At 44.7% G+C, this 13,009-nt stretch overlaps 1 protein-coding gene across 1 annotated transcript in view; it reads right to left on the reverse strand.

Moving 5' to 3' along the window:
• The window catches only part of LOC139392147 (gamma-aminobutyric acid type B receptor subunit 1-like), a 157,448-nt gene extending 150,813 nt beyond the window's left edge, over positions 1-6,635 (reverse strand). Inside the window, exon 1 of the mRNA XM_071139880.1 lies at positions 5,994-6,635. Coding sequence (XP_070995981.1) covers positions 5,994-6,251 — 258 coding nt within the window. The 5' untranslated portion in view covers positions 6,252-6,635. The remainder of the gene's footprint in view (positions 1-5,993) is intronic.
• Between the last annotated feature and the right edge of the window lie 6,374 nt (positions 6,636-13,009).

Below are 13,009 nucleotides of genomic sequence, written 5' to 3' on the forward strand. Positions count from 1 at the left end.
GACTATTCCAACCTGACAGAGGTGGTCTATTCCACCCTGACAGAGTTGGACTATTCCACCCTGACAGAGTTGGACTATTCCACCCTGACAGAGTTGGTCTATTCCACACAGACAGAGTTGGTCTATTCCACCCTGACAGAGTTGGACTATTCCACCCTGACAGAGTTGGACTATTCCACCCTGACAGAGTTGGACTATTCCACCCTGACAGAGTTGGTCTATTCTACCCTGACAGAGTTGGACTATTCCACCCTGACAGAGTTGGACTATTCCACCCTGACAGAGTTGGTCTATTCTACCCTGACAGAGTTGGACTATTCAACCCTGACAGAGGTGGTCTATTCCACCCTGACAGAGTTGGACTATTCCACCCTGACAGAGTTGGACTATTCCACCCTGACAGAGTTGGTCTATTCCACACAGACAGAGTTGGTCTATTCCACCCTGACAGAGTTGGACTATTCCACCCTGACAGAGTTGGACTATTCCACCCTGACAGAGTTGGACTATTCCACCCTGACAGAGTTGGTCTATTCTACCCTGACAGAGTTGGACTATTCCACCCTGACAGAGTTGGACTATTCCACCCTGACAGAGTTGGTCTATTCTACCCTGACAGAGTTGGACTATTCCCCCCTGACAGAGTTGGACTATTCCACCCTGACAGAGTTGGTCTATTCCACCCTGGCAGAGTTGGTCTATTCCACCCTGACAGAGTTGGTCTATTCCAACCAGACAGACTTGGACTATTCCACCCTGACAGAGTTGGTCTATCCCAACCAGACAGAGTTGGACTATCCCACCCTGACAGAGTTGGACTATTCCACCCTGACAGAGTTGGACTATTCCACCCTGACAGAGTTGGACTATTCCACCCAGACAGAGTTGGTCTATTCCATCCAGACAGAGTTGGTCTATCCCAACCAGACCGAGTTGGACTATTCCACCCTGACAGAGTTGGTCTATTCCACCCTGACAGAGTTGGACTATTCCTCCCTGAAAGAGTTGGTCTATTCCACCCTGACAGAGTTGGTCTATTCCACCCTGACAGACTTGGACTATTCCACCCTGACAGAGTTGGACTATTCCACCCTGACAGAGTTGGACTATTCCACCCTGACAGAGTTGGTCTATTCCACCTTGACAGAGTTGGACTATTCCAGCCTAACAGAGTTGGTCTATTCCACCCTGACAGAGTTGGTCTATTCCACCGTGACAGAGTTGGTGTATTCAACCGTGACAGAGTTGGTCTATTCCACCCTGACAGAGTTGGTCTATTCCACCCAGACAGAGTTGGACTATTCCACCCAGACATCGTTGGTCTACTTCACCCAGACAGAGTTGGTCTATTCCACCCTGACAGAGTTGGACTATTCCACGCTGACAGAGTTGGACTATTCCACCCTGACAGAGTTGGTCTATTCCACGCAGACAGAGTTGGACTATTCCACCCTGACAGAGTTGGACTATTCCACGCTGACAGAGTTGGACTATTCCACCCTGACAGAGTTGGTCTATTCCACGCATACAGAGTTGGACTATTCCACCCTGACAGAGTTGGACTATTCCACGCTGACAGAGTTGGACTGTTCCACCCTGACAGAGTTGGTCTATTCCACCCAGACAGAGTTGGACTATTCCACGCAGACAGAGTTGGACTATTCCACCCTGACAGAGTTGAACTATTCCACCCTGACAGAGTTGGTATATTCCACCCTGACAGAGCTGGTCTATTCCCCTCTGACAGAGTTGGACTATTCCACCCTGACAGAGTTGGACTATTCCACCCTGACAGAGTTGGTCTATTCCACCCTGACAGAGTTGGTCTATTCCACCCTGACAGAGTTGGACTATTCCACCCTGACAGAGTTGGACTATTCCACCGTGACAGAGTTGGACAATTCCACCCTGACAGGGTTGGTCTATTCCACCCTGACAGTGTTTTACTATTCCACCCAGACAGTTGGACTATTCCACCCAGACAGAGTTGGACTATTCCACCCTGACAGTTAGTCTATTCCACCCTGACAGAGTTGGACTATTCCACCCTGACAGAGGTGGTCTATTCCACCCTGACAGAGTTGGACTATTCCACCCTGACAGAGTTGGACTATTCCACCCTGACAGAGTTGGTATATTCCACACAGACAGAGTTGGTCTATTCCACCCTGACAGAGTTGGACTATTCCACCCTGACAGAGTTGGACTATTCCACCCTGACAGAGTTGGTCTATTCTACCCTGACAGAGTTGGACTATTCCACCCTGACAGAGTTGGACTATTCCACCCTGACAGAGTTGGTCTATTCTACCCTGACAGAGTTGGACTATTCCACCCTGACAGAGGTGGTCTATTCCACCCTGACAGAGTTGGACTATTCCACCCTGACAGAGTTGGACTATTCCACCCTGACAGAGTTGGTATATTCCACCCTGACAGAGTTGGTCTATTCTACCCTGACAGAGTTGGACTATTCCACCCTGACAGAGTTGGACTATTCCACCCTGACAGAGTTGGTCTATTCTACCCTGACAGAGTTGGACTATTCCCCCCTGACAGAGTTGGACTATTCCACCCTGACAGAGTTGGTCTATTCCACCCTGACAGAGTTGGTCTATTCCACCCTGACAGAGTTGGTCTATTCCAACCAGACAGACTTGGACTATTCCACCCTGACAGAGTTGGTCTATCCCAACCAGACAGAGTTGGACTATTCCACCCAGACAGAGTTGGTCTATTCCACCTAGACAGAGTTGGTCTATCCCAACCAGACCGAGTTGGACTATTCCACCCTGACAGAGTTGCTCTATTCCACCCTGACAGAGTTGGATTATTCCTCCCTGAAATAGTTGGTCTATTCCACCCTGACAGAGTTGGTCTATTCCACCCTGACAGAGTTGGACTATTCCACCCTGACAGAGTTGGACTATTCCACCCTGACAGAGTTGGACTATTCCACCCTGACAGAGTTGGTCTATTCCACCCTGACAGGGTTGGTCTATTCCACCCTGACAGTGTTTTACTATTCCACCCAGACAGTTGGACTATTCCACCCAGACAGAGTTGGACAATTCCACCCTGACAGTTAGTCTATTCCACCCTGACAGAGTTGGACTATTCCACCCTGACAGAGGTGGTCTATTCCACCCTGACAGAGTTGGACTATTCCACCCTGACAGAGTTGGACTATTCCACCCTGACAGAGTTGGTATATTCCACACAGACAGAGTTGGTCTATTCCACCCTGACAGAGTTGGACTATTCCACCCTGACAGAGTTGGACTATTCCACCCTGACAGAGTTGGACTATTCCACCCTGACAGAGTTGGTCTATTCTACCCTGACAGAGTTGGACTATTCCACCCTGACAGAGTTGGACTATTCCACCCTGACAGAGTTGGTCTATTCTACCCTGACAGAGTTGGACTATTCCACCCTGACAGAGGTGGTCTATTCCACCCTGACAGAGTTGGACTATTCCACCCTGACAGAGTTGGACTATTCCACCCTGACAGAGTTGGTATATTCCACACAGACAGAGTTGGTCTATTCCACCCTGACAGAGTTGGACTATTCCACCCTGACAGAGTTGGACTATTCCACCCTGACAGAGTTGGACTATTCCACCCTGACAGAGTTGGTCTATTCTACCCTGACAGAGTTGGACTATTCCACCCTGACAGAGTTGGACTTTTCCACCCTGACAGAGTTGGTCTATTCTACCCTGACAGAGTTGGACTATTCCCCCCTGACAGAGTTGGACTATTCCACCCTGACAGAGTTGGTCTATTCCACCCTGACAGAGTTGGTCTATTCCACCCTGACAGAGTTGGTCTATTCCAACCAGACAGACTTGGACTATTCCACCCTGACAGAGTTGGTCTATTCCACCCAGACAGAGTTGGTCTATCCCAACCAGACCGAGTTGGACTATTCCACCCTGACAGAGTTGCTCTATTCCACCCTGACAGAGTTGGACTATTCCTCCCTGAAAGAGTTGGTCTATTCCACCCTGACAGAGTTGGTCTATTCCACCCTGACAGAGTTGGACTATTCCACCCTGACAGAGTTGGACTATTCCACCCTGACAGAGTTGGTCTATTCCACCCTGACGAAGTTGGACTATTCCACCCTGACAGAGTTGGACTTTTCCACCCTGACAGAGTTGGTCTATTCCACCCTGACAGAGTTGGTCTATTCCACCCTGACGAAGTTGGACTATTCCACCCTGACAGAGTTGGACTATTCCACCCTGACAGAGTTGGACTATTCCACCCTGACAGAGTTGGACTATTCCACACTGACAGAGTTGGTCTATTCCACCCTGACAGAGTTGGTCTATTCCACCCTGACAGAGTTGGACTATTCCACCCTGACAGAGTTGGTCTATTCCACCCAGACAGTTGGCCTATTCCACCCTGACAGAGTTGGTATATTCCACCCTGACAGAGTTGTTCTATTCCACCCTGACAGAATTGGTCTATTCCACCCTGACGAAGTTGGACTATTCCACTCTGACAGAGTTGGACTATTCCACCCTGACAGAGTTGGTCTATTCCACCCAAACAGAGTTGGTCTATTCCACTCTGACAGAGTTGGTCTATTCCACCCTGACAGAGTTGGTCTATTCCACCCTGACAGAGTTGGTCTATTCCACCCTGACAGAGTTGGTCTATTCCACCCAGACAGAGTTGGACTATCCCACCCTGACAGAGTTGGTCTATTCCACCCTGACAGAGTTGGTCTATTCCATCCTGACAGAGTTGGTCTATTCCACTCTGACAGAGTTGGTCTATTCCACCCTGACAGAGTTGGTCTATTCCACCATGACAGAGTTGGTCTATTCCACCCTGACAGAGTTGGTCTATTCCACCCTGACAGAGTTGGTCTATTCCACCCAGACAGAGTTGGACTATCCCACCCTGACAGAGTTGGTCTATTCCACCCTGACAGAGTTGGTCTATTCCACCCTGACAGAGTTGGTCTATTCCATCCTGACAGAGTTGGTCTATTCCACTCTGACAGAGTTGGTCTATTCCACCCTGACAGAGTTGGTCTATTCCACCATGACAGAGTTGGACTATTCCACCCTGACAGAGTTGGTCTATTCCACCCAGACAGAGTTGGACTATTCCACCCTGACAGAGTTGGTCTATTCCACCCTGACAGAGTTGGTCTATTCCACCCTGACAGAGTTGGTCTATTCCACCCTGACAGAGTTGGTCTATTCCACCCTGACAGAGTTGGTCTATTCCACTCTGACAGAGTTGGTCTATTCCACCATGACAGAGTTGGACTATTCCACCCTGACAGAGTTGGACTATTCCACCCTGACAGAGTTGGACTATTCCACACTGACAGAGTTGGTCTATTCTACCCTGACAGAGTTGGAATATTCCACCCTGACAGAGTTGGTCTATTCCACCCTGACAGAGTTGGTCTATTCCACCCTGACAGAGTTCCTGTGAATATATGACTGCAAAAATGAGTTTAATTTCAATTACTGTAAGCTGTAGCAATGAGGCTCTATGAGAGTGGGTTAGATTAAAAAAAAACAATTAAGAAGATTGAATTTGAACAGAAAATGTACCTAAGTTAACACATTTACTAGCCTCGACCTGGGGCCTCCAACTCACTAAGTCTGCCCTGCCTCTTAGAGAACATGAATCAAATAAACACAGTCTATTGGAGCTCATTAAAAACAACTGAGGAAATTAAAGAATTCACAAAGGACAACTTATTATCCATATTACGGCAGGCATGACATAGATTTGGTATTCATATTATGCAAATATAAGCAAAACAAAGTTGCAGTAAAAACAAGCCATTGTGATTCAAATGTTGATCTAATATGAATAACGATCCAGTCTGAATTATTAATGTAACCATAAACCACGTAATTCAGACACTTAGGATGGGATAAATTGATGTTTACGCAGAAATCATGCAGTCAAAGCACTTATTTTGCGGTTAGGTTAGCCTAGGCTACTCACCATGCTATCGTAGTGGATCAGTTCAAGTTCGTACTCCGGCAGTATATCCGTTCTCTTGTTCACCAAGTCGAGGGCCATCTGAGCGGAAGGGAGGCATGCTTGGCCCCCGGGCCAGCCTCCGCTCATCGGGAAGAGGGCACCGATGTAGAGCTTCTTCTTGCCTAGAGCCGGGCAGGACCAAGAGAAGAGTAAAGTCAGCGAGGCGAACATCAATGTCTTGCGTCGACCACCGGGTAGACTTTGACAGGACACCGCCATGGTGGAAGTTTTAGAGTGTCAGAAAATGTAGTATGCCGCTGATGGTTGAGAATTGTCTTGGTGACTATTCTCCTCTGATATTGTTCTGCTGTTGCTGCGTCAAGAACTCTTGTAAGTGTGTGTTTTTTCTCGTGACAAAATAAACTATTTATATTCCTCATAAAATAGCCAATCTATCTCAACACTAGTTCTACTGAAGGGTATCGTCGTTTTCGTCTGTAAATAAATGTTACTATTCAGTCTGAGGAACCTACACAAAAGGCTGTTTTTCTGTCTCTAAATTATTATTCCTCTCTTTGAACTGAACATGTGTTGGTCTCCGGACAATAATACGACCCAAATCCACAGTAGCCTATAAGTAAATCCAGTTGGATATCATTTACAGGTAGATATCCTCTTGCAGTTACACGTTTAGCGTAATCAGTACCCGGCTGATAGTAAGTTCATTTGAAATTAACAGACAGATAAGGTCAATTAACGATACATGCAGGTTGGAAGTCTCTTAATTGAACTTGCTCGCTCGATATGAATAGCCACCAGAAAACCTGGCAGTGGTAGAAAATGATTTGTATCCTGCGACCATTCTTTGTGTTAGTATTTCCGCTGTCCAAGGTTCTGGAAAAGATTATATCACTGAGAGCGCCCGGCCGCAAAGTCTCGGGAATTAGATAGAGAAATGTTGAGAGAAAATATTAGAAATAATTTAGAGAGAAATAGGAATACATCCGACGGTAACCTACACTGTTCAACCGTGCTCGTTTTAAATACTCATCTGTCCTTGCCCTATCCAATTCCCTACATACTCACTGCTCTCCCGGAAGATATTGCACTATGATTTAATTAAAACGGCACGCTAGGTAGTGCGCATGTTATGTAGGATCAACCGCCGCAATACATAAACATGCCACAGTTGTCTATTCCTGCCCGTTAACGAGGCGCGTGTTGTCAACTCGGCATTTGAATGATGGAATTTTAAACGACAGGTAAGCAGATAGCAAGAGTCGAACCCGGTTACCCTTCAGCGGTTAAAAACAACACAATAAACGGTCACAGCAGTTTCGGGTTAAACGTAAGTGTTAAAGTGAACAAGGTCCAAGCGTTATTTTTTTTCCCGTCGACTGCAGCAGAGAGAGGGAAATAATTACAGTGGTCCAGGTTTACGTAGCACAGAGGGAGGTAGAGAGAGAGAGAGAGAGAGAGAGAGAGAGAGACAGAGAGAGAGAGAGAGAAAGAGAGAGAGAGAAAGAGAGAAAGAGAGAGAGGAGGTGGAGGGAGGGAGGGAGGGAGGGTAGTTGGTTGGTTGTTTTGCTCTATCCTTCTCCGTTTCACAAACCACTTTGAATTTGTAATCCCTTAACAGAGCTTCTCAATTACCGTTCTCTCCCTTTTCTTTCCTCAGCCAACTACACACTATAATACTTCATTTTTTATTGTAAACTTTAAAGGTCCAATGCGCCGTTTTTATCTGGGTAGCAATTAACTTACTGTGATTGTTTTCAATTAAAATGGTCAAGCAAGAATTTCTTTAGGACTGTTTGGGTCTGAGTGGGGAGGAGAAAACAGAACACGACCTGTTATTGGCAGAGAGGTTTGGAACTCTTTCTTATATCATTTTTTGTAATAATTGTTAATTTTTTACATTTTTTAAAACTTTATATTTATTCATCATACAAAATAATCAACTACTTACATCCCTACATCAAACATGTCTAACAAAACAAAACACAGGTGTAAACAAGAAATTACTAAATACACACAAAGTGTATATACAGTACCAGTCAAAAGTGTGGAATCATGTAGAAACCAAAAAAGTGTTAAACAAATCAAAATATATTTTATATTTGAGATGCTTAAAAGTAGCCACCCTTTGCCGAGATGACAGCTTTGCACAGTCTTGGCATTCTATCAACCAGCTTCATGGGGAATGCTTTTCCAACCGTCTTGAAGGAGTTCCCACATATGCTGAGCACTTGTTGGCTGCTTTTTCTTCACTCTGTGGTCCAACTCATCCCAAACCATCTCAAATGGGTGGAGGTCAGGTGACTGTTGAGGCCAGGTCATCTGATGCAGCACTCCATCACTCTCCTTCTTGGTCTAATAGCCCTGACACAGCCTGAAGGTGTTGAAAAACAAATGATAGTCCCTCTAAGCTCAAATCAGATGGGAAGGTGTATCGCTGCAGAATGCTGTGGTAGCCATGCTGGTTAAGTGTGCCTTGAATTCTAAATAAATTACTGACAGTGTCACCAGCAAAGCACCATCACACCTCCTCCTCCATGCTTCACGGTGGGAACCACACATGCGGAGATCATCCATTCACCTATTCTGCGTCTCACAAAGACATGGCGGTTGGAACCAGAAATCTCAAATTTGGACTCATCAGACCAAAGGACAGATTTCCACCAGTCTATTGCAATGTGGTGGTCCTCATGAGAGCCAGTTTCATCATAGACGTTGATGGTTTCTGCGACTGCACTTGAAGAAACTTTTAAAGTTCTTGAAATGTTTTGTATTGACTGACCTTTGTGTCCTTAAAGTAATAATGGACTGTCATTTCTCTTTGCTTATTTGAGCTGTTCTTGCCATAATATGGACTTGGTCTTTTACCAAATAGGGCAATATTCTGTATACCACCCCTACCATGTCACAACACAACTGATTGGTTCAAACGCATTAAGAAGGAAAGAAATGTCACAAATTAACTTTTAACAAGGCACACCTGTTAATGGAAATGCATTCCAGGTGACTACCTCATCAAGCTGGTTGAGAGAATGCCAAGAGTGTGCAAAGCTGTCACCAAGGCAAAGGGTGGTTACTTTGAAGAATTTCAAATATAAAATGTATTTAGATTTGTTTAACACTTTTTTGGTATATGTATAAATAACATTACAAAATTAAAAAATACATACAAAATTAAGTAAAAAAATATGCCAATTCTAGTGCAATTGTATTCACTCATAAAATGATTCAGGAAGATGTTTTTCTTATTGTAAGACATAGAATTCTGGAGTTTTGTTTGTGTATAAAGTATTTGGCAACAAGAATAATTTTTAAAAAAAATTCAATTTCAAGATTTTCCACCAAGAAAGTTGCCTCTCCGACCATCACTCTCTCTCGCTTGGTCAAGGGACATTTAAGATACACGCCGATATGACGATGTAAAGTGCATTTCAAGGCCTGAGGGTTTTTTGCCAAGGGCTGTCTACTTAGAAGTTGGACTGCAGCCATTGTTAGAGTGGCCAACTCTTTCTTATTGTTCTACTAACTAATTTACCACCAGGCAGGTCATAACTCCATCCCACCAAAACAGGCTGACATTTCAGGTGGTCTTTTCAAACAGCTCAAACACTAAAAGGGTATTATCATAATTTTCCCAATTTCACAGTATTATTCCACCCTCATAGTGTGGAACTGTACAGTATATAAAACACAGAAAAATCATGTTTTTGACTGCACTGGGCCTTTAACAAGAGCTGTTGTCTCTCTCTCGCTCTCTCTCTCGCTCTGTCTCTCTCTCTCTCTCTCTGTCTCTCTCTCTCTGTCTGTCTCTCTCTCTCTCTCTCTCTCTCAGCCCTCACTACCACTGTGCTGCATCTCTACGCTCTTCTAGCTAGATGCAAATATTTTAATTACAAATGTCAAGTAATTATCAAAGTAGATGGATTCTCTCATTCCTCTGCACTTCTCCATTTGTAATCTCTCCCTCCTCCTTGCTCTTTCTATGTGTGTTTTGTATTGTATCTATTTCCTTCAGATGTAGCCCTCTCATCCTTTCTCAAATAGCTCTCTTTTTTCTTCTCTTTCTGATCTATTCTATCACATCCTTCCACATGCCAATCAATAAAAACATTCAATTTAGCAAAAGGCATTTATCAAATGTAACGTAGCGATATAATGAACCATTTCTTTGTCTCCCTCCCTCCCTCCCTCCCTCACACTACATGGATTCATCCTTACATCCTTACGACCTCTCTCTGTCTGCTTGATATATCTCTCTGTCTGCTTGATGTATATCTCTGTCTGCTTGATGTATATCTCTGTCTGCTTGATGTATATCTCTGTATCGCTGTCTGCTTGATGTATCTCTCTGTCTGCTTGATATATCTCTCTGTCTGCTTGATGTATATCTCTGTCTGCTTGATGTATATTTCTGTCTGCTTGATGTATATCTCTGTATCGCTGTCTGCTTGATGTATCTCTCTGTCTGCTTGATGTATATCTCTCTGTCTGGTTGATGTATATCTCTCTGTCTGGTTGATGTATATCTCTCTGTCTGGTTGATGTATATCTCTCTGTCTGGTTGATGTATATCTCTCTGTCTGGTTGATGTATATCTCTCTGTCTGGTTGATGTATATCTCTCTGTCTGGTTGATGTATATCTCTCTGTCTGGTTGATGTATATCTCTCTGTCTGGTTGATGTATATCTCTCTGTCTGGTTGATGCATATCTCTCTGTCTGGTTGATGTATATCTCTCTGTCTGGTTGATGTATATCTCTCTGTCTGGTTTATGCATATCTCTCTGTCTGGTTGATGTATATCTCTCTGTCTGGTTGATGTATATCTCTCTGTCTGGTTGATGTATATCTCTCTGTCTGGTTGATGTATATCTCTCTGTCTGGTTGATGCATATCTCTCTGTCTGGTTGATGTATATCTCTCTGTCTGGTTGATGTATATCTCTCTGTCTGGTTGATGTATATCTCTCTGTCTGGTTGATGTATATCCCTCTGCGTTCCCATCTCTCCTGGGAAAATCCATGCTTCTTGCTGGTTAGAAAGTCGTGTGTCTCATCCTCCAACTACCCACATTCATTCCTTTACTTAAGTAGCATCTCCTTCTCTTAATAAGCTATAGATGTCAAATCAGACTGAAATGTAAATAATATTAATTGCACTGTCAGAAGAATAACACGCAAACACATGATAGTGTTCTGGAGAGTTTTGAGAGTCATGCACCTTTAGCGCCCAGTTCATTTAACTGACGTTTTGCTGCAAAGCTGATTAGACATTCTGGAGACCGTTTTAAACAACAGGGTCATTTTTAAAAAGGAGCAGATAAAGTCTCTCTCTCTCTCTCTCTCTCTCTCTCTCTCTCTCTCTCTCTCTCTCTCTCTCTCTCTCTCTCTCTCTCTCTCTCTCTCTCTCTCTCTCTCTCTCTCTCTCTCTCTCTCTCTCTCTCTCTCTCTCTCTCTCTCTCTCTCTCTCTCTCTCTCTCTCTCTCTCTCTCTCTCTCTCTCTCTCTCTCTCTCTCTCTCTCTCTCTCTCTCTCTCTCTCTCTCTCTCTCAAGGCCAGAGGCAGTGATTCTATACTACATCACATATAACATGTTACTATCCCACCTCCCTCTGTATCTCTATCCTCTGCTGCGGTTGCCAAGGGAGGCTAGGGGAAGCTCTGCCAAAGATGGTCCAGTACAGATGGTTCTAAGAAGGAATCCAAGAACCCTCTAGGTTCTACAGCACTGAGGCATGTCATCTCCATAGCTGCATCCAGAATGGAACCCCATAGGGCTCTGGTCAAAAGTAGTGTTCTCTATAGGGCAGGGCTGCCAATCATGTTCCTGGAGACCTACCATCCTGTAGGTTTTCACTCCAACCATGTTCCTGGAGAGTTACCATCCTGTAGGTTTTCACTCCAACCCTGTTCCTGGAGAGTTACCATCCTGTAAGTTTTTCATTCCAACCCTGTTCTTGGAGAGTTACCATCCTGTAGGTTTTAACTCCACCCCTGTTCCTGGAGAGTTACCATCCTGTAGGTTTTAACTCCAACCCTGTTCCTGGAGAGTTACCATCCTGTAGGTTTTAACTCCAACCCTGTTCCTGGAGAGTTACCATCCTGTAGGTTTTAACTCCAACCCTGTTCCTGGAGAGTTACCATCCTGTAGGTTTTAACTCCAACCCTGTTCCTGGATAGTTACCATCCTGTAGGTTTTAACTCCAACCCTGTTCTTGGAGAGTTACCATCCTGTAGGTTTTAACTCCAACCCTGTTCCTGGAGAGTTACCATCCTGTAGGTTTTAACTCCAACCCTGTTCTTTGAGAGTTACCATCCTGTAGGTTTTAACTCCACCCCTGTTCCTGGAGAGTTACCATCCTGTAGGTTTTAACTCCAACCCTGTTCCTGGATAGTTACCATCCTGTAGGTTTTAACTCCAACCCTGTTCTTGGAGAGTTACCATCCTGTAGGTTTTAACTCCAACCCTGTTCCTGGAGAGTTACCATCCTGTAGGTTTTAACTCCAACCCTGTTCTTTGAGAGTTACCATCCTGTAGGTTTTAACTCCACCCCTGTTCCTGGACCATTTAACTCCAACCCTGTTCTTTGAGAGTTACCATCCTGTAGGTTTTAACTCCACCCCTGTTCCTGGAGAGTTACCATCCTGTAGGTTTTAACTCCAACCCTGTTCCTGGATAGTTACCATCCTGTAGGTTTTAACTCCAACCCTGTTCTTGGAGAGTTACCATCCTGTAGGTTTTAACTCCAACCCTGTTCCTGGAGAGTTACCATCCTGTAGGTTTTAACTCCAACCCTGTTCTTTGAGAGTTACCATCCTGTAGGTTTTAACTCCACCCCTGTTCCTGGAGAGTTACCATCCTGTAGGTTTTAACTCCAACCCTGTTCCTGGATAGTTACCATCCTGTAGGTTTTAACTCCAACCCTGTTCTTGGAGAGTTACCATCCTGTAGGTTTTAACTCCAACCCTGTTCCTGGAGAGTTACCATCCTGTAGGTTTTAACTCCAACCCTGTTCTTTGAGA

The sequence above is a fragment of the Oncorhynchus clarkii genome, chromosome 32, assembly GCF_045791955.1.
Source record: "Oncorhynchus clarkii lewisi isolate Uvic-CL-2024 chromosome 32, UVic_Ocla_1.0, whole genome shotgun sequence".
Lineage (NCBI taxonomy): Eukaryota > Metazoa > Chordata > Actinopteri > Salmoniformes > Salmonidae > Oncorhynchus > Oncorhynchus clarkii.